Below are 16557 nucleotides of genomic sequence, written 5' to 3'. Positions count from 1 at the left end.
GTTCAGCCAAGGGCGTACACTTTGTCAATGGGTATGTCTGAGCATACTTGCGTTTTGACAGTGCACTGGTGAGCTCAGCACTACTTCATTCCGTCTTGCTGCGGTGACCGTTACCCGGCGGCTCGGAATGGGCCACTGTATAGCTTAGTAGGCCGGGGGCCCGATCCACATCACATTCCCCGCTGAGCTGCGTGTGTAATTATATCGCCCTCTGGAAGGAACCTCGGACCAGGCGCCTGCAAGTGCTACTAGCCAGCACTGCAGTGTCTTAAGAAGAGACTTCCCGGCTACGTCCGAACTTGATTGGCAACGGACTCACGGCCGGCGACTGGCTTACTATGAGGCGAGTGTTTCTGTTTCTCGTCCAGAACCCGACGTTCGCATCCTAGTGAGCCACATTGTCTTCCTTGACGGAGCGCCCACGGCCACCGAAAGCGCATCAGTGCTCTTCAGTGCTAAGCCCCGTGCATGCCCTAGCCTTGCCTGCCGCTGCAAGAGGATATGAAGGTGAGCAATCGATAGATGGCAAAGTGAATGCCTGACGATATCAGCAGACCCAGTACATGTTCTTTATGTCCCTGACTTAGCAAAAACTTGAAGAAGTGCCAAGTGCGACCCCTTTAGAACAGGACCAGCATGGCCGTGCTATTCGCTTGCGCACCGCTTCCTGTGCCAACGTGCCTTGCGGCATGTGCCGTCCTGGCTCACTTCGAAGTCGCTCGCCTTCGTTCTTTTGCCGTAAACTCCTCACCATATTCACGGTTCGTCGTTCCTTCACTTGACTGAGCAGCGGTCTCATGGACAGTGCACAGTATGTACAAAAGCCAGCGACCTCGGCATCGTGTCAGCCAGTTCGAAGCACTTTGACCGAAGCCACACGAACTCCACAGTCATGATGGACACCACCCGGCTCGAGTATAATCTCGGCGAGGATTCTCCCTGGTCGCTTGCTGATCCTTCTGCCCCGCTCAGTCTTACATACGAGAAGAGCGCTGACTGACCCGCAGGGATATCGGCCGTGGCAATGGTTGATCCATTTATCATGTCTACGCGGCATTCCGCCCACCGCTGCATCGATAGAACAACGGGTGCTCAAGGCACCACGAGGTCCGACCTTCATTCCTCAGTGTACAGCGCTGGAGGAAACCTGCTCTTGAACCGGTCGAAATAAGCCCCTCGAGGTCGACGGCCACCAGCCTCAGCACCTCCAGGTTAGCAAACAGCAACGGTATTCGAGCTCGACCGACTGACACATTCGTTGTGCCATATTCGCCAGCTCAGTGTAGCACTGTAGACCGTCGCATCTCTCAGCGAGATTCAGCGTTACTGCGGACTCCGGATACAGCCCTCCCTACGGACGTTTGAATCCAAGCTACAATACGAGGAGAAACACATTGGAATCGCTTGGAATAGCCGTGTTGGCCCCGGTACGTTCTCGTTCCCAGAGCCGTGTAAAAATATGCAGGTTATCGCTAGCCCAGTGGGAATAGTACGCCCCTGATCGACGTAGCCCTAAAGACATCAAGTACGATCTAATTATAATCAAGCTGAATGACAGGCGCGGCCCGTCGACGACTGTACAACGACAATCAATACTCGGAATCAATACTCGGTGAGTCCCCAAGGTCGGGCATAATGAAAACGGAAGAACTAGTCGTTGACGCGATGCCATGCAGGAAAGCCTTCGGATAATGCCCTCCGATTATGATTCAGCGTGAAAACCTGATTGTGAGGATTTTTTGGGAGCACATTGTCAGCGATGAACCGGTACGCCGTCGCAGAGCTTCATGTGCACGATGCCGCCGTCTCAAGAGATGAACTTCCGAGGTCTGTGCCATAGTGCCAGTGCGGATCTCTACCTGCAGATGTTGAATATCACCGAGCATACCACCATAAGTATGTCCAGTGACCTCAAGAGTCAAGCACTCAGCTGCCATTGGCATTAATATACTAGTAACTTAGACGCTTACGATGTCTACCGAACCTTCAGATTTTCAGAGGGCACTGACCGGCTCCTTTCACAGACTTGGGCTACCCTCAAACCACTTCTTACCCCGCACGTCCGCTCACGAATACCGAGCAATTCACGGCGGCGGCCGACGTGTTGAGCGCAGCGACGCACAACGCACTCAGGCAATGTTCCCTTGATTGTACTGAGGCTGAGGAGGAACGTAAACAACAATGTACATCGTTTCCTCCGCAGTTGTTCAGAGCGTAATCGAGCGTGCACGCTCGTCCGCCTGGGTGTCGAGAAGCACGATAAGATACAACACAGTAGGGTACAATGAGACATGGGGGTTGGTGAACATGTCGGGAATTCGATGTCTCTCGAGCCTCACGCGGTATTCACGGTAGGTCGTGCATTCTGGGACGCAAACACAATCCCAGACGCAGACCCCAAGCGCGGTTTGATGCACAAGTATTCCAAGGATATTCCAGTCATCTGCATCAACAAGAATGTTACATACAGCAAAGTTGTCAACGACGACAAGGCATCCTCCACGTCAAAGAACGCCCTCAGATCCATAAAGCCCGTCCCTTTAAAATGTAACAAGGTAAGGTGCCGAACGAGCGATGTCAACGCCGACACGTCCGAGGACGGTCGTGCTCATCTCGCTGCTGAGTTTCGTCATGGGCGTTTTTGATCGTGGAAGGATTGAAAAGCGAAACGCGCGTGCGCAGAATTTATACGGTGGGAGGGCGTGAGAATAAACCGGCAATTGCCGTAGCTGTACGACTGCAGCCACCCGCAGGTCGGTGGCGGGGAACTCGACTTGTTCACGACCGCGGAGCTTTCAAGTATCCTTCCAGACATCGTGCTGCAAAGTCTCCAGCATAATTTTTGGGTTAAGCCCCTTGCTCTCCAACCAGTGACGCTGAGTGATGCGTCTGTCCGATGTTGACGATGATACTCTCATCCTGCTCTTCAGCTTCATGCCCGTGCGCTCTATCCTCGCGATGAGGCAGGTGTGTTGCGCGAGTGCTCCCATTCCAACCCATGCAGCCGAGTGACAACATCCGGCCAGACCTGCAAGCACATGCAGCTCATCTCGCGCATGCTCATCGTCTGGCGCAACGCCTATCTCACCCAGGTGCTCTCCGCCGGATTTCCCTTCCCGCGCCAGCAACTCGCCACCATGAACGCGGCAGAGCTAGAGCACGCCGTCTGCCGTGCGATACGCATCGGGGCGTTCTGGCGGTCGCCGGAGGCGCTGCCGAGGGAGGCGCTGGAGTTTCGCGCAAGCTTCGGGACGGGCGTCGAGGAGGTGCGGATTCTGCCTGGGCATGACGGCCGGCGGGTCGCAACGCTGTCGAAGGGCATCTGGTCGGTCGTCGCTTGCTGGGAGAGCATGGCTGTGGGAGGCGCGGCGTCGGTGATGCGCGCGAAGTGGTCGCCCAAGGGCACAATCATCACAGGACTGGTGGCGAACTCGGATGCAGATTCGGAGGTGGCCATCGCCGTATCGACTCATCAGCACGGGAGGTCAGTACATCGTTCCTGTATTGGTGCTTATCAGCCGACGCGTGGTCGTGACAGCGCGCAGCGCATCGAATTACTCGCGCTGGAGAAGGACGATGATTGCTTTCGGTCTATTGGCACCATCGACACTGCGATGAGGCCCATCGCGCTTCGGGGCGACCTGCTTGCGTACAGCGATGATTCCTGCAGGACGGTGATCACGAACTGGAAGACGGACGAGCTGGCCCTGCTGCAAGGTGCCGATGAGCCTGTCGACCAACACTTCCAGGTGAGTTTGACTGTGAGTGACACGTTCCCTGCTCGAGGTAGTCTGGCCGCTCATCAGTGTTCCGTGCACAGTATAACAGATGCCTGCAAGTGGTGTTCGCGCACAAAAGCATCCTCGTGGTGCGCGCGCGCTCCATCGAGCTCTTCCCGGAACCCGTCCTGCAACCGCCGGACGAATGTCCGACGTACCGTCCGCTCGCATTCCATTCCTTCGGGTGGATCGACGGAGTCAGTGTCAACGTGCAGATGCAACGGCAGGGCTCGGATGCTTCCATCGCGCCTCTTTCGATCCTTCTGCGCGCCGAGAGCGACGACCCGTGGTTGTCAGACGTGCACACGCTCGACCTGTACGTGCTCGAGCCCAACCCCGCATACACAGAGGTCGAGGTCGACTCGTCACAAGAGGAGGCTCCATCCTTCGGCACAAGTCCCAGCGGGGGCCGCACATCCCACCCACCAGCACCCTACCTCTTCCCGCCGGTCCACTCCAGCCTGTCCTCGCCCTCCGTGCGCGGCTTCCTCCGGTGTACCGCCATCGTCCTCGGGGCGTACGGCACCGCCCTGTGGATCCAGCCGCGTCCCGCGCGCAGCGTCGACCTCACCGACCTGGACGTGCACCAGTCGGAGACAGCGAGGGACTGGCCGGCGGGCCAGGAGAAGGAGGTTATTGCGGGCACGGTGTTCGCGGGGCCGCTGCGCGACGCGATGTTCAGCGACCATGCCAATGGGGGAGAGGCCTCGGAGGGAGGGGAGGGCGTGGTGAGTGCGCGGACGGTGTTTGTGCGCCAGGCGGGGAGCGGGAGTGTGGGGAACTGGACAGCGATGGACTATGTGGAGGAGTTGGGTGTGGTCGCGTTGGCGTCGACGCAGGGCGTGGTCACTCTGCTGGAGCTTGGGTGAATGTCACGAGTAGGCGAGAGAGTAAGGAATATAATCTCGAGCCGAACCACCATGATATATTCACACTACCCTGCATGTACTTTGCATGTACTTGAAGTTGAACAATAACAGCACTGCGTTCGGCGTCGTAGACGCCTGCATCTGATTGGCTGCCCAGCCTCGCGCTCGGGTCCGGCAACGCGCGACCGGGCCCTCGGGCGTTGCCGCCGCGCAACACGACTCTTCCCGTGCCCATCGAAGAGCATCGTCACCGCTGGCCAGCTCGCCCGTCTATAATTCCCAGTTCACGTACTCGCGTTTCTGCTTCTAGGTCGTAGGACGCCATGAGCAGCCTCTCGTCGTTCTTCTCGTCGTTCCTGCCTACGGCGCACGCGGACGCGCCGCCCCCGGAGGTCGAGGCGCATAAGGAGGAGGTGACCCCGGACGAGCCGGAGGAGGGCGCGGAGGGGGGTGAGGCGGAGGAGGAAGAGGAGGAGGAGCCTGAGGACGTGCGTATCTCGATCCTCGTTTTGTTTTTGGTTTGTAAGAGCGGGAGGGCTGATGGGGTGGTAGATTCTGCCTGCGCTCCGGGAGGAGTGCGAGGAGTCGGCGAAGTGCAAGACTGCGACGGAGCACTTCCGGCACTGCGAGGAGAAGGTCAACGCGGGCAACGGGTACCAGCACGAGGATTGCATTGAGGAGTTGTGCGTGCGGTTTCTTTGCTGCGTGTCGCGTGCTTTGCGGGTACTGAGGTTTTTTCGACAGCTGTGCGTATGTCTTCCTTGCATATGAGTGGTTTACTGACATGTTCCGAATGCGTGTGGGTGACTCGTTTAGACCAGTGAGCCCCGTGTCCTACTGCGCCCTTGTCATGTTAGCTAACTTCGTCTGTCTCAAAGCATGATGCACTGCGTCGACGTACGTCCCTACAACCCACGCTCCGCATACACACCGGCTGACCCGGTTTACTCAGGGCTGCGTTGCGCCGAAGCTCTTCGCCAAGCTCAAGTAGAGGCCGCCCCTCCGCAACCCGACCTGACCTTAGAGTTAGGTACGGTTTCATACTCGCTGCGCATGCACACGTTCTGACTTGTCTCTCGGAGCAGATTATGGCCTGCAGTGTAGTAGGACGATACGTCTTGACGGACCGACAGACTACGGCTCTGCGAAAATTATAATTCCCTTGCGTCTCCAATCCTTATCCTCAGTCCTGGGCGAACAGCTCGGCGGGTCAGCAGGTGCGCGTGGTACTTAGGTGCGATTGACGGGCATGAAGGCCTGCGTGCGCGATTCGTACGCGGGGTCTGTTGCATTTGAAATGATCAGGACGTCGGTCGGGTATGGTACAGCGGCTCCGGTCGTGCGTGCCTGGTGCGAGAGTACTAGGAGGATCGCTCGACTGCGGGTTGACTGCGGGGGTATCTTCCCTAGCGTGACCAGTACAGTGGGTGGGGGCGATACCCGTTGCCCGAATTCTCACCGTTTCTTGGAGAATGCTTCGAAGCCTCTGCTAATTTGATGAGCGTTCGCCTTCGACTTCTAGGGCCGATGCGGCCATTGTAAAACAAAAGACCTTTGTGTTGTGCGCACGGCGGAGGTTGACGATTTAGGGTCGACTTGGATGTTCTAGCGGCAAATGCCCGTGGCGGATGAGTCGGAATGGCATGTGTAGTGTGTACGTTGGTGAATGTAGGTGTGCTATGCTTCTGGCTCAAAGGTAGCGTACTGCGCTCATCTCGGTCTTACACGCGTACGGGATTTATTTTCACCGTGATCTTGAGTCCTCTCTCCAACAATCAGAATGAGACTTATCACAGATGTTTTGCTGCCTGAGTTCAAATCTTTCCCTGCGTCGTCCGGCAACCCATGCGGTCAACCATCTGGGCCATTTTGGTTGTCTAGCGATACTTACGTGTGTTTAGAACGTACACTACATATGCATGATGGGTCAACATGCCAACGGTCAATGATTCAACGCAGGAGAGGGGCGAGACCGGTGACGGGGGATGGCCGGCTGCCTGCAGACGGCGTTTCCCAATGAGGCAGGCGACCTTCCAGATCTGTGCGACCATCGCGCCTCGCGCTCGGGAGCCAATCACGTCGCCTTGAATGACAGGTAGCCATGCCCTCGTTCTGCGGTTCGTAGCGGACTCCCAGCGGACCTCGGGTGAACGAGACCCCGGGCGTGTTCCCAATTGCATTCCGACCTTGCTGATTCTACGATACTTCGGAACCTGTCAAGCGTCGACGTCCAGCGTATAAAGGCCTCCATCCCCGCAGATGGTCGACCGTCCTCTTTGTCCCCGAACCACCTCCATCTCTGTGCACGGAAGTCGCGCCCCGCGCAAGAGCTGAATCTTTCCACGTCCCTACAACCCACAGTAAGCCAACTACATCTCATAGTCTTGACAATAGTTGTCAGCGCATAACGTCACATCGAAGTTGGGAGGCGAGTGGACGGGGCGGGAAGCGCCGAATCACGAGCTGATCCGGCGGCATGCGTGCGACCGACTGGGAGGGTCCCCAGGGAGAGGCCAGGCAGAGCTGGCCACGCCCTTATACCGTCTGGACCACCACCACGCCCGCCTCGTCCTGCCCCCTGTGCTGCTCTCTCCTCGGCCGTATAAATTCTGTGTCTCGTCCTCGTCCACTCGTGGGTGTTTCACAGGGCCCACTCAGTATGTCGGCATTGACCACCGCTTTTGCAATCAAGGTAGAACACTGCGCAGTGAGTCGCGTGAAGCACGTCAGCATACGGTGTACAGCGTCCAGCGTTCGCGCGCGGTCGCTTCTTGCTCATCGCCTGGTCCGACGTTCACCCGGCGTGTTACGAGGCTGCGAGATCGCTCACACAACCTCGCGCTATATCCCTCGCTACTTGCCCGTCAGCAGCCTCTACCTCCTTGATCCTCACCTCCTATCCCGGCCGTTGATCTTCGCCCTCGGTGCCACAGCGACATGAGCGTCTTCAACCCTAAGATCCTCGACGCGTGTATCCGAGATGTCACCGCAAGTCTCCCAGACGAACAGAAGGCAGATGTGCTTCTCCATGCCATGGGACAGCTTCCCTTAGAGCGGTTGGTCTAGCGGGTTCACAATTTGTATTCACCTCATCGCTCATCTCTATTCGTTCCTACCCTTCAGCTCTAGATTGCTCATCGAGAACGCAGTCCAGTCCTGCCTCTCGCTCAACGGTCTCTCTGTGGCCAATGCCGCCAAGGCCCGCTTGATGCGCGCCAGGGCTAGGCTCGCCGCCGGACTGCATGTCGGCGCCCACCAAGGTCGGCACGGATTCTGGTCCATTCTAGACGGTCTTCCCCGTCTCACCACGCGCCTTCCCTACCATCTCCGCAGACCTCCAGGCTGTCATGGCCATCGAGCCCGAACACCCGGAAGCCAGGGCGCTTATGGTTCATCATGTCGCAAATTCGGGCAAGGTGCGTCAGCACCCTTTCTTTATCCCTCCATGTAACCGTCGTGAACGCTGTCTCATTGGTCGAACGCTGACGATGGGTGATTCTCCCGATGCCCAGTCTCTGATCCAGCCGCATACGACCCCAGGGTTCTCGACAGAAATATGGCGGGAGATCGCACGATGGCTCCCGCCGCGCGACCTCAAAAATGTCCTCCTCGTCCCGCACATCCTGTCCCGCATCGCAAGCGAGCTCCTGTTCCGAAAGATCGATTTGTTCTTTGGTGAGCCTGATGAGGTGGGCGGAGAATGTCGTGTTTGACATATCTCTCAGTACCGGATAAGAGGGAGTCACAGCGCAGCGCCGACATCCTGACCCGCGTCATCGTCGACAAGGAGTTTGCGAAGCATGTCAAGACATTGCGGGTGTTCTACCAGGGGCGCGATGTATCGCCGATGACGTTCCAGACAGGTGAGCGGTTCGGTGGTGTCGACTCTCTGAGGTCGCTCAGGCGTCGCAGGCATGCTGGCCAACGCGTTGCCAAAATTGGTAAATCTCAGAAACGTCCATTGCTCAATGCGATTGCGCGAGATGCTCTCCTTCCTGCGCATCCTCGAATCCGCGAATCACCGACTGCGCGGGATGTCATTAATGTGGGTCCAGTCTGTTTGAAATTGGAAGCCGTACAAACGTTTAGACTCGCCTGCACACAGGCCTCTGGATGGGACCGCGGAGCTGCAGTTCCCACGCTTCCGGCATATTACGCAGTTCTCATACGTCTCGACGGGGGGCAACCCAGCGGACGTGCAAGAGTTCCTGCAACAAAACAAGCCTTCCATCCGCTCCATCTTCCTGCACAATCAGCATTGGACCTTCCCATCGGAGACGCTCTCCATCCGCAATTTGACCAACCTCGACTTCCTCGGCCTCTTCCCCTCCGAGTCGCGCGCGTTCGCGGACATCCTGAGCAACGGGCACCAGCTCGAGTCCCTCCGCCTGCAGTGCGTGCTCAACTGCAACGCGTCCGCGCAGTTCCGCGAGGGCGCCGCGGCGCACGCGCTCCCGTTCCTGCGGCACTTCGAGTTCACGCTCCTCGGGTACAACGTGAACGATCACGACCTCTTTCCCGCGATCTCAGCGTTCCTGCGCGACCGCCGGACGCTCAAGACGCTCGTGCTCTCCGTGCCGAGCGCGAACTGGGCGCAGAAGAGGTTGGGGTACGATGCGGGCGTGTGGGGCGTGCTCCCGAGCCTGACGGAGCTGAAGGCGCTCACGGCGACCCTCCCGAAGGACGTGGCGGCGGCGGTGGCGATGTGGCTCGTCCCGCGCGGGGTGACGGCGCTGTCGCTGCAGGCGGAGCCGTCGACGGACGCGGTCCCATTTGTCTCGGTGCGTCCGTTCACCGCTCTCTGGCTATGAATGTACTTACGCGGACATGCCCTCCGCTTTGCAGCAGATGCGCCCGGGCCTCCCGCCGAACCTGAGCTTCATGGGGCTCTCGCAGTTCGAGGTCAAGGACGTCGCGGCGGTCGTCGAGGCGGGCTTCCCGATGGTGCGTGTCGTGCGCGTGGACGACGATTACTATACTGTCGAGCGGCTCGAGGACGGGCGCGTGAAAATGCAGGCGTGGCCCGAGGCGAGGGGCCATTGGAACATACGGGAGTGGTTGCAGAGTTACGGATGCGAGGATGCGGAGTGGAGGCATCCGAGCGAGTTCTTGTAGACGACGGAGGGCTGTGATGTGAGCGGTGAGTACGATGGGTGTTTTTGGTTTGCGTCTAGCATCTATGAGGTGCGTATGTGGCGGACGTCGCGACTGCCGTGCTCGGCTTGACGGTGGCGTCGAGCCATGGCTGGCACTGTCGTGCTATACGCGTCGAGTGGCTCCAGACTCTGGACGGCTCGAGTCTCGGACAGGCCCCGCATAGCTGCGCCGGCACGAGACGGGCGAGTGGAGGACGTGTGAGGCATGTTCGTCTGCATATCTGGTACGATATTACCGTGATCACTGGGTTTGGGTTGTAGGACGTTGTTGTCCCGTTATAGATGTCCTATTTTTCGCACGAGGAATAGCAGTGCGAGTACAGCAGGGCAGGTGCATTGGTAGACAGATGTGCACCTATAAATCCTGCTGGCGAGGACAAGTAGACTTGGAGGGTAGCATGCTACGCAGCTTTTCCGCATGCGATCACCTGTGTGCCGAGTCCCAGATCACCTAACCAACGGTCTCTGACTGCGCGTACACGAGTAAGTGGATCATTGTCGTCAAAGCAGGCACGCGGCAACAGCTAGCAGAGCCGGACGGGCATACGAGGATCGCGAAGCACGGTATGGCATGGTACTGTACTACTTACTACGCACTGGGCACGTGGACGGTGGCGCGAAATGGTCAGCCACAGTCTGAGAAGTTCTACTAGCGGGCAACCGTACACATAAGGCGGGCAGCCTGCCATGAGTAGCGTTCCAGCAGTTGCGGACGTTCAGATATGTCAACCATCCCTACTGGCACTGGTACTCCCACGTCGCAATTCGAACATGCGTCCAAACTGGTGAAATCGCGCAGCGCAGACACCTTCATATGGTGGCCTCACGCCAGAATGATAGCTTGTTCAGTATCGCACCTTACTTGAAGCAGCACACATGTACTGAACGATCTTCTGCCATTAGGTTTTAACTCGGTTGTCACCGGTCCTATCACCCTCGAGACTCTCCTGCGTTGGTTCAATCAGATTGACGACTTCGGTGGTATCGACATTGTGGAACTCAAGCGCGTGTCATTGAAGGCGCATAAACCCTTCCGCTACCAGCTTTATAGCACGGAAAATGCTCTCAAGTCATCAGATACACTGCCGCCGGGAGACTACGGCTACTTTCTCACAGGTGAGTGTCCTCCGAGCTATCGCATTCCTGCTAGTCTAAAAGGGGGGTCAATGTGGGCAGCCACTGGCAGGCTGCAGCGACAAGTATGGTGGTGATAGGCCATGCCCGTTCTGGGGCAAAACCTCCGTTGGGTCTCTTGGAGCCATCAGGCGTCAATTTTCACTACTCGAGGATGACATCCAAGATTCGTTTCGTGAAACCGTATCTGTCCGTGATGGCGTTCGGTGTATGTTTACGGAATCAGATGATTCCGTAGACGTGCATTGGATTACCCCTCCATCAGCGTATATGGGTGTCTGTATTTGTGCACCGTTTCATGGCGTGCAACAGACACTGAGTACATATTGCAGATCCCATCGCCAATGGGAAAACCATCTTTGATCTCAGAAGAGGACTTGAAGGAGACGAGTAACCTGCTCCCTATGCGTTCCGATATCCACGAGTTGTGGGATTCGAACTCCTTCAGTGTCGATGTGGATGTGAGTCATTTGTACATACTCAATTGCTACCTCGCCGGCTAAACTGATTAATGGACCTCAGGATGAGTATCGTATCCGAATCTTCAACCAAGATGCTCTGAAGGCTGAATTGCCACCCCGGCTCAAGACAGTACCAACGGACAAATATATGAGCGCATATCTTCGTATACACTTTCGGCAGACGTTAATCGTCGGGCTCCTTGGTGGCGACATCTCATACGATCATTCTCCCAGGGAGGTGAAGAGAATGACGAAAGCCCTACTAAATCCGGAGTCGGGTGAGAACCACGTCCCATTCGATGATGACAGATGGAAAACGGACATCGGAAAGGAGATCTTCAGGTATAATTTTGAGGAGACGTCACAGTTGGAAACAGAGGCACCCTAGACGAAGATGACAAGGTTGACGGGTTCCTGTATACTATGTACTGTGCAACGGCAGGCCGTGCCAGTGCGTATGTATCATGACAAGACCCGCCACCTGACTTACATAAGCACTTAGCGCCATATAGCTGTCTCACTGGCACGGTTCCGTTGACTCAACGTTACGTTGATTCTTGAGCATTGAGGGGAAGCAACATGCGCAAAGGGGGCGCGTATAGGTCGAGAACCCGCACTTAACCCTGCAAACTGCGCAGCACGCTTCCTTCGAACTCTCGAACAGCATTCGGTCAGCCTTGTCAAGTGTGTGCACTGGCATGGCACCTCCAAGTCGCGACTCCCACCGCTAGGTGGCACTGACGGTGTGACCGGCGTAAAGCATCAGTTCTGTGATAGCAAGCGAGAAACGGTGCGGCAAGCGTGAGGAGCCCGGGCGTTGAGGCGCGAACGATGCCCGCTTGCAGTGATGCTATTATGTACTAGTAGCATGCGCTCGAGGAGGGCAAACCAGTATAAAAGTCGCATGCATGTTGAAGCAGACTCATCGTTATCCCGCACTGATACCTACTACTCATAGTACGCCAAATCCCGAGTCTCAGATGTCCACGCCTCCTGCATCTCCAGCTCCTTTGGTCCCGGCCCGTTCGTCCACCGGTGTGGTGCTCTCGCGCTCGAAAGCAGACGTCCTCATATGGTGGCCTCCATCTCATATGATTGCTTGTACGAATCTGCGCAGATACTAGGCTTGCCTTTATTCTCATGTGCCTCCTTGTCAGGTTTTGAATCAAGCCTAGTTGGGCCTGTAACATCGGACACCCTTCTCCGCTGGCTCAACATGCTCGACGGTGTCAGTCGGCATGGCACTCTGAGAGTTAGGAGGGTCTTGGTGCGGCAATGGGCACCGTTTCAGTTTCTTGCCGAGCCATTGGAAGCGATCGCTCCCTCTGATGTGCTAGATCGTGGAGACTACGGTCTCTTCTATGTAGGTGCGTACCACAGACAGTCGACCGTGATGCAATGGGTAATCAATTGAGCCCATACTCCAGATGCCGATAACAACCCTGCCTTTGAACCACCAACACTTCCCTTTGGCGGGCTCAATCGGCGTCCTTCACTTGAAGGCTTGAAGATATTGTATAAAAAGTGGAATACACCCCGCGGGATCGAAAGGCTCAAATGCGTGAGCTTTGTACTGTGTCATGCCTCGTCGCTATTCGTGACTGTTCCCTACCGACATAGTACAGTATACCCGAGGAAGTCAAAGAAGCAATATCCCGGCGCGACAATGGGAAGTGCTTGTTCACAGGGTGTACATCATCGCAGGATAGTCCTGTGGATGTGTATTGGATATTCCCTCCAGGAATGGCGGACCGCGTAAATATAGTCTGACACCTCTGTGACGTGACATTTCTGACGATCGACATAGATTGCGACACTTCAGGGGAAGAGAGCCCACTTGCCTCTCATGGAGATCTTCATGGGGAACGACAATTTGATCACCGTGCGCAGCGACATCTATAAGCTGTGGCATAAGAACGCTTTCAGTGTCGACGTTGATGTCAGTGATGCAGTGTTCCACCCTACGACATTTTGCTAACCCTACCAAATTGGACCGCGTAGGATGGCTGCCGAATTCTTACCCTCACTGAAGAAGCCAAGAAATTTGGCTTACCCGATCGTCTCGCATCAGTACCAAACAGCTCTGCATCGGAACAATTCCGCGAACATTTCCGTTATACTCTGTGTGTCGAGTTCCTCGGCGGGTGCATCCCCGTGGATGCGATGTCAATCAATGACTATTTGGTCGATAAGGGCCTCGACGAGGAAGGGACTATCGACGGCTCTGACCTCTCAGACGAGTTATTCCAAATGCTCATAGGGGAGGGGTATTTCGAAAAAGTGATGAAGGGAACGTTGGGACACTAAACTATGGAGAGGAACGACCCGCGCGCATGGTGCGATAAATGAACATATTACACGCACAGTATTATGTAGTGGTCTGTCGTTGTGTTGGAATGGAACCCACTGCCAGTTACCGTTCACATTCGAGTCAAACGCACAGGCCTTGTATGTGCAGAGAATAAAGAGTAGCATGCCGTGCAGAACTTCTGCAATGGGACGTATGCTCTGCGCCGAGTCCCAGAACTTGCAAGCGGGCGTCCTGTACTTGATGTACCTAATCAAGCGACAGTCTCGCATTCAAGGGATATCGTTTTCAACGCGAGCATGTCACAACAGTTGACAGGGACGTGCATACAAGGATCGCAAAGTAATGTCCTGGATTGCGAATATGTGCCTGGCGCAACTTCGCTGCTTCGACACAGCAACCGTATGCGCCGTGTTACCACCCTTGTGAACAACAGGACCTACACTGGTGGGTGCAGAAGAGCATCGGAGCGAGTGTCACTTAATGGATAAGCTTCGAACGGTAGGGGACTCAAGAGACGACAGTAGCAGTCATCGAGCCTGGGCTCTGTACACTATCATTGTTATGTGCTTACTGGGATATCGATTTGTACGTACAGCTTAGGCCCTTCCGGGCTCAGGCTTTTGCGAATCAACTGCCGGCTCTACTCCGATCGAGGGCAAATGTCACAGATGAACAGTTCCGGGTGACTACAAACAATATTGCCGTCCTGCTCACCTTGTTGGGATGATTTGATATCGTCACATAGGTTCCTAAGTACGCTCAGCCGGCCTCCAGTCTACACGTAGGTATTCCAAAGGAAATAATAGGTCATAAGTCGCATGCCAGTGAGAATGAGGAAAGCGACGTACCATTATTAGCATGGTTCTTCCCGCGAGGTAAGTACATGACCACCGATGAGCAGCCTCTGGTCGGAGTACGTTCAGCCAGAAGCGATGTCCGTATGAAAGTACGCTATCCCTGCGCTCTGTATCGAGGTCATGCTGACGTCGGCACGTTGGCAAATCCTTTAACGTTACGTTTGTGCAGATAATGATGTGGTACGTACCTCATGTTCATGCGCAGCGTGCGGTGTTCCACGACCACCGATGTCGGCCGTCAGTCTGAGAACAACAAATCAAGCGCTATAAAGAGCGACGTAGTGCGCAAAGAAAGAGTCTGTATAGCCAATCTGAGAAGATCCGTTGCAATTCATAAAGTCGACGTGTGTACACTCACCTACAGCGTACCAAAACCTGGCATGAACATACCGCTCCTCCGCTCAGCTCGCCGCTGCCAGTGCATTCTGCTAGCGAACTTTCAACTCAATCCTCATCCCGTCTGCCTCGATCGAGATGCTCGAAGCCCATACCGTACAGGAGACTGTGCTTCAGCGGGGCAATCTGAGTCGCCCTGGAACTACCGGATGAGCCTGGGCCGGTATGACTCATGAAGTCAACGACATACTGGTACGTTGTAATTGGTGATTCGTGCCTTATGGGTCTGTATCAGTACCAAAGCAGTAGAACTGACTGAAGTGTGGTCGCACCCGTCGACGAGGAGTTTGCGAAGCATGTCACGATATTGCGGCTGGTACGCCACCGGCCGCAGGTGCACGTGCGATCCTCGGCATCTTCCGGAGGAGGATGCATCCTCGTAACTTTAGTACTTACATACGTCTCGACCACTGGTACTGGTACGTCTCGGAGGCAACCTGGCCAGCAGACATGCAAGAGTTCCGACAACAAAATAAGCCTTCTATCTTTCTGTTCAACCAGCATTCGACCTTCCCCTCGGAGACGCTCTCAATCCGCAATTTAACGAACCTCGACTTCCTCGGCCTCTTCCCCTCCGAGTCGCGCGCGTTCGCGGACATCCTGAGCAACGGACACCAGCTTGAGTCCTTCCGCCTGTAGTGTGTTCTCAACTGCAACGCGTCGGCGCACTTCCGCGAGGGTACCGCGGCGGACGCGCTCCCGTTTCTGCGGCGCACTTCGAGTCCACGCTCCTCAGGTACAACGCGAACGACCACAACCTGTTCCCCGCGATCTCGGCATTCCTGCGCGACCGCCGGACGCTCAAGACACTTGTTCTGTCGGTGCCGAGCGCGAATTGGGCGGGGTAGTACGATGCGGGCGTGTGCGGCGTGCTCCCGAGCCTGACGGAGCTGAAAGCGCTCACGGCGACCCTACCGAAGGATGTCGCTACAGGCGGAGCCGTCGACGGACGCGATTGGATTCGTCTTGGTGCGTCCGTTCGCCGCTCGCTCTCTGACCCAAATGGTACTTACGTGGACATGCCTTCTGCTTCACAGCAGATGCGCCCGGGCTTCCCGTTTATGCACGTCGTGCGCGTGGACGACGATTGCTATACCGTCGAGCCGCTTGCGGACGGGCGCGTGAAGATGCAGGCGTGGCCCGAGGCGAGTGGCCATTGGAACGTTATGGGTGCGAGGATGCGGCGTGGAGGCATCCGAGCGAGTTCTTGTAGGCGGGGTAGGGTTGTGGTATGTAGCGAGTGGTGAGTCTCACTCCTAGGTGAGTACGATGGGCGTTTTGGTTTGCGCTTATGACGCGCGTGGGCGGTGGACGTCGCGACGAGCCGTGCTCAGCTTAGTATGGTTGCGTCGAGCCATGACTGGCACTGCGTCGTGCTATATGCGTCGTGGCTACAGACTCTGGAGGGCTCGCGTCTCCGATAGGCCTCGGAAGGCTGTGCCGGCACGACACGGACGAGCGGAGAACGTGCGGCGTGCTGGTCTGCACAGCTGGGTACCGTACTACCTTGATCACTGAGTTTGGGTTGTAGGACGTTGTTGTTCGGGAATGAATGTCGTACAGTGTCTGCAGGAAGGAATAGAACTGTGAGTAC

General features: G+C 56.3%; 7 protein-coding genes across 7 annotated transcripts; 5 read left to right on the top strand and 2 right to left on the bottom strand.

Moving 5' to 3' along the window:
• Nucleotides 1-1273: 1273 nt before the first annotated feature.
• C8Q71DRAFT_149253 (uncharacterized protein) lies at nucleotides 1274-1733 on the bottom strand. Its single transcript, XM_047916614.1, has one exon. It carries the CDS (start codon nucleotides 1670-1672, stop codon nucleotides 1373-1375), a length of 300 nt encoding a protein of 99 aa, XP_047777133.1. The 5' UTR covers nucleotides 1673-1733; the 3' UTR covers nucleotides 1274-1372.
• Nucleotides 1734-2650: 917 nt separating this feature from the next.
• C8Q71DRAFT_769785 (uncharacterized protein) lies at nucleotides 2651-4813 on the top strand. The gene is made up of 4 exons (XM_047924301.1): nucleotides 2651-2967; nucleotides 3027-3484; nucleotides 3539-3749; nucleotides 3821-4813. Exons 1-4 carry the CDS (start codon nucleotides 2884-2886, stop codon nucleotides 4646-4648), a joined length of 1581 nt encoding a protein of 526 aa, XP_047777132.1. The 5' UTR covers nucleotides 2651-2883; the 3' UTR covers nucleotides 4649-4813.
• Nucleotides 4814-4826: 13 nt separating this feature from the next.
• Nucleotides 4827-5847, top strand: C8Q71DRAFT_149197 (Non-heme 11 kDa protein of cytochrome bc1 complex). Its single transcript, XM_047916613.1, has 5 exons — nucleotides 4827-5136; nucleotides 5201-5337; nucleotides 5527-5545; nucleotides 5601-5678; nucleotides 5734-5847. The coding sequence occupies exons 1-4, from the start codon at nucleotides 4972-4974 to the stop codon at nucleotides 5637-5639; spliced, it is 360 nt and encodes a 119-aa protein (XP_047777131.1). The 5' UTR covers nucleotides 4827-4971; the 3' UTR covers nucleotides 5640-5678; nucleotides 5734-5847.
• Nucleotides 5848-7585: 1738 nt separating this feature from the next.
• On the top strand, nucleotides 7586-9763 carry C8Q71DRAFT_797831 (uncharacterized protein; the record flags this gene model as incomplete). The annotated part of the gene is made up of 8 exons (XM_047925769.1): nucleotides 7586-7704; nucleotides 7772-7908; nucleotides 7982-8064; nucleotides 8161-8323; nucleotides 8374-8511; nucleotides 8561-8702; nucleotides 8754-9429; nucleotides 9494-9763. 8 exons carry the CDS (start codon nucleotides 7586-7588, stop codon nucleotides 9761-9763), a joined length of 1728 nt encoding a protein of 575 aa, XP_047777130.1.
• Nucleotides 9764-10431: 668 nt separating this feature from the next.
• C8Q71DRAFT_149132 (uncharacterized protein) lies at nucleotides 10432-11904 on the top strand. Its single transcript, XM_047916612.1, has 5 exons — nucleotides 10432-10647; nucleotides 10708-10920; nucleotides 10991-11214; nucleotides 11271-11399; nucleotides 11461-11904. The coding sequence occupies exons 1-5, from the start codon at nucleotides 10527-10529 to the stop codon at nucleotides 11785-11787; spliced, it is 1014 nt and encodes a 337-aa protein (XP_047777129.1). The 5' UTR covers nucleotides 10432-10526; the 3' UTR covers nucleotides 11788-11904.
• Nucleotides 11905-12379: 475 nt separating this feature from the next.
• C8Q71DRAFT_859572 (uncharacterized protein) lies at nucleotides 12380-13706 on the top strand (the record flags this gene model as incomplete). Its single annotated transcript, XM_047927660.1, has 6 exons — nucleotides 12380-12500; nucleotides 12557-12766; nucleotides 12827-12960; nucleotides 13020-13154; nucleotides 13207-13338; nucleotides 13401-13706. 6 exons carry the CDS (start codon nucleotides 12380-12382, stop codon nucleotides 13704-13706), a joined length of 1038 nt encoding a protein of 345 aa, XP_047777128.1.
• Nucleotides 13707-14004: 298 nt separating this feature from the next.
• Nucleotides 14005-16152, bottom strand: C8Q71DRAFT_849391 (uncharacterized protein). The gene is given in 9 exon segments (XM_047926705.1): nucleotides 14005-14253; nucleotides 14304-14485; nucleotides 14559-14690; nucleotides 14756-14810; nucleotides 15064-15189; nucleotides 15360-15400; nucleotides 15513-15613; nucleotides 15633-15874; nucleotides 15977-16152. The coding sequence occupies 8 exon segments, from the start codon at nucleotides 15982-15984 to the stop codon at nucleotides 14351-14353; spliced, it is 840 nt and encodes a 279-aa protein (XP_047777127.1). The 5' UTR covers nucleotides 15985-16152; the 3' UTR covers nucleotides 14005-14253; nucleotides 14304-14350.
• Between the last annotated feature and the right edge of the window lie 405 nt (nucleotides 16153-16557).

The sequence above is a fragment of the Rhodofomes roseus genome (genome assembly GCF_022264815.1).
Source record: "Rhodofomes roseus strain CIRM-BRFM 1785 chromosome Unknown C8Q71scaffold_15, whole genome shotgun sequence".
NCBI lineage: Eukaryota > Fungi > Basidiomycota > Agaricomycetes > Polyporales > Fomitopsidaceae > Rhodofomes > Rhodofomes roseus.
The sequence above is the reverse complement of the archived record's forward strand: the minus strand, read 5'-3'. Positions and strand labels throughout refer to the sequence as shown.

Excerpts from the sequence above, each read along its gene's own strand:
- C8Q71DRAFT_149132 (XM_047916612.1), top strand. The coding sequence starts at position 10,527 with ATGTCAACCATCCCTACTGGCACTGGTACTCCCACGTCGCAATTCGAA. Across the intron at positions 10,921-10,990 it reads CTACGGCTACTTTCTCACAG|GCTGCAGCGACAAGTATGGT; the intron begins GTGAGTGTCCTC and ends AGCCACTGGCAG. Across the intron at positions 11,400-11,460 it reads CCTTCAGTGTCGATGTGGAT|GATGAGTATCGTATCCGAAT; the intron begins GTGAGTCATTTG and ends AATGGACCTCAG.
- C8Q71DRAFT_149253 (XM_047916614.1), bottom strand. The coding sequence starts at position 1,672 with ATGGCATCGCGTCAACGACTAGTTCTTCCGTTTTCATTATGCCCGACC.
- C8Q71DRAFT_769785 (XM_047924301.1), top strand. The coding sequence starts at position 2,884 with ATGCGTCTGTCCGATGTTGACGATGATACTCTCATCCTGCTCTTCAGC. Across the intron at positions 3,485-3,538 it reads TCGACTCATCAGCACGGGAG|CGCGCAGCGCATCGAATTAC; the intron begins GTCAGTACATCG and ends TGGTCGTGACAG. Across the intron at positions 3,750-3,820 it reads CTGTCGACCAACACTTCCAG|TATAACAGATGCCTGCAAGT; the intron begins GTGAGTTTGACT and ends TTCCGTGCACAG.
- C8Q71DRAFT_849391 (XM_047926705.1), bottom strand. Across the intron at positions 15,190-15,359 it reads TACCAGTGGTCGAGACGTAT|ACCCATAAGGCACGAATCAC; the intron begins GTAAGTACTAAA and ends GTACTGATACAG. Across the intron at positions 14,486-14,558 it reads GAAGAACCATGCTAATAATG|ACTGGAGGCCGGCTGAGCGT; the intron begins GTACGTCGCTTT and ends ACCTACGTGTAG.
- C8Q71DRAFT_149197 (XM_047916613.1), top strand. The coding sequence starts at position 4,972 with ATGAGCAGCCTCTCGTCGTTCTTCTCGTCGTTCCTGCCTACGGCGCAC. Across the intron at positions 5,137-5,200 it reads AGGAGGAGGAGCCTGAGGAC|ATTCTGCCTGCGCTCCGGGA; the intron begins GTGCGTATCTCG and ends ATGGGGTGGTAG.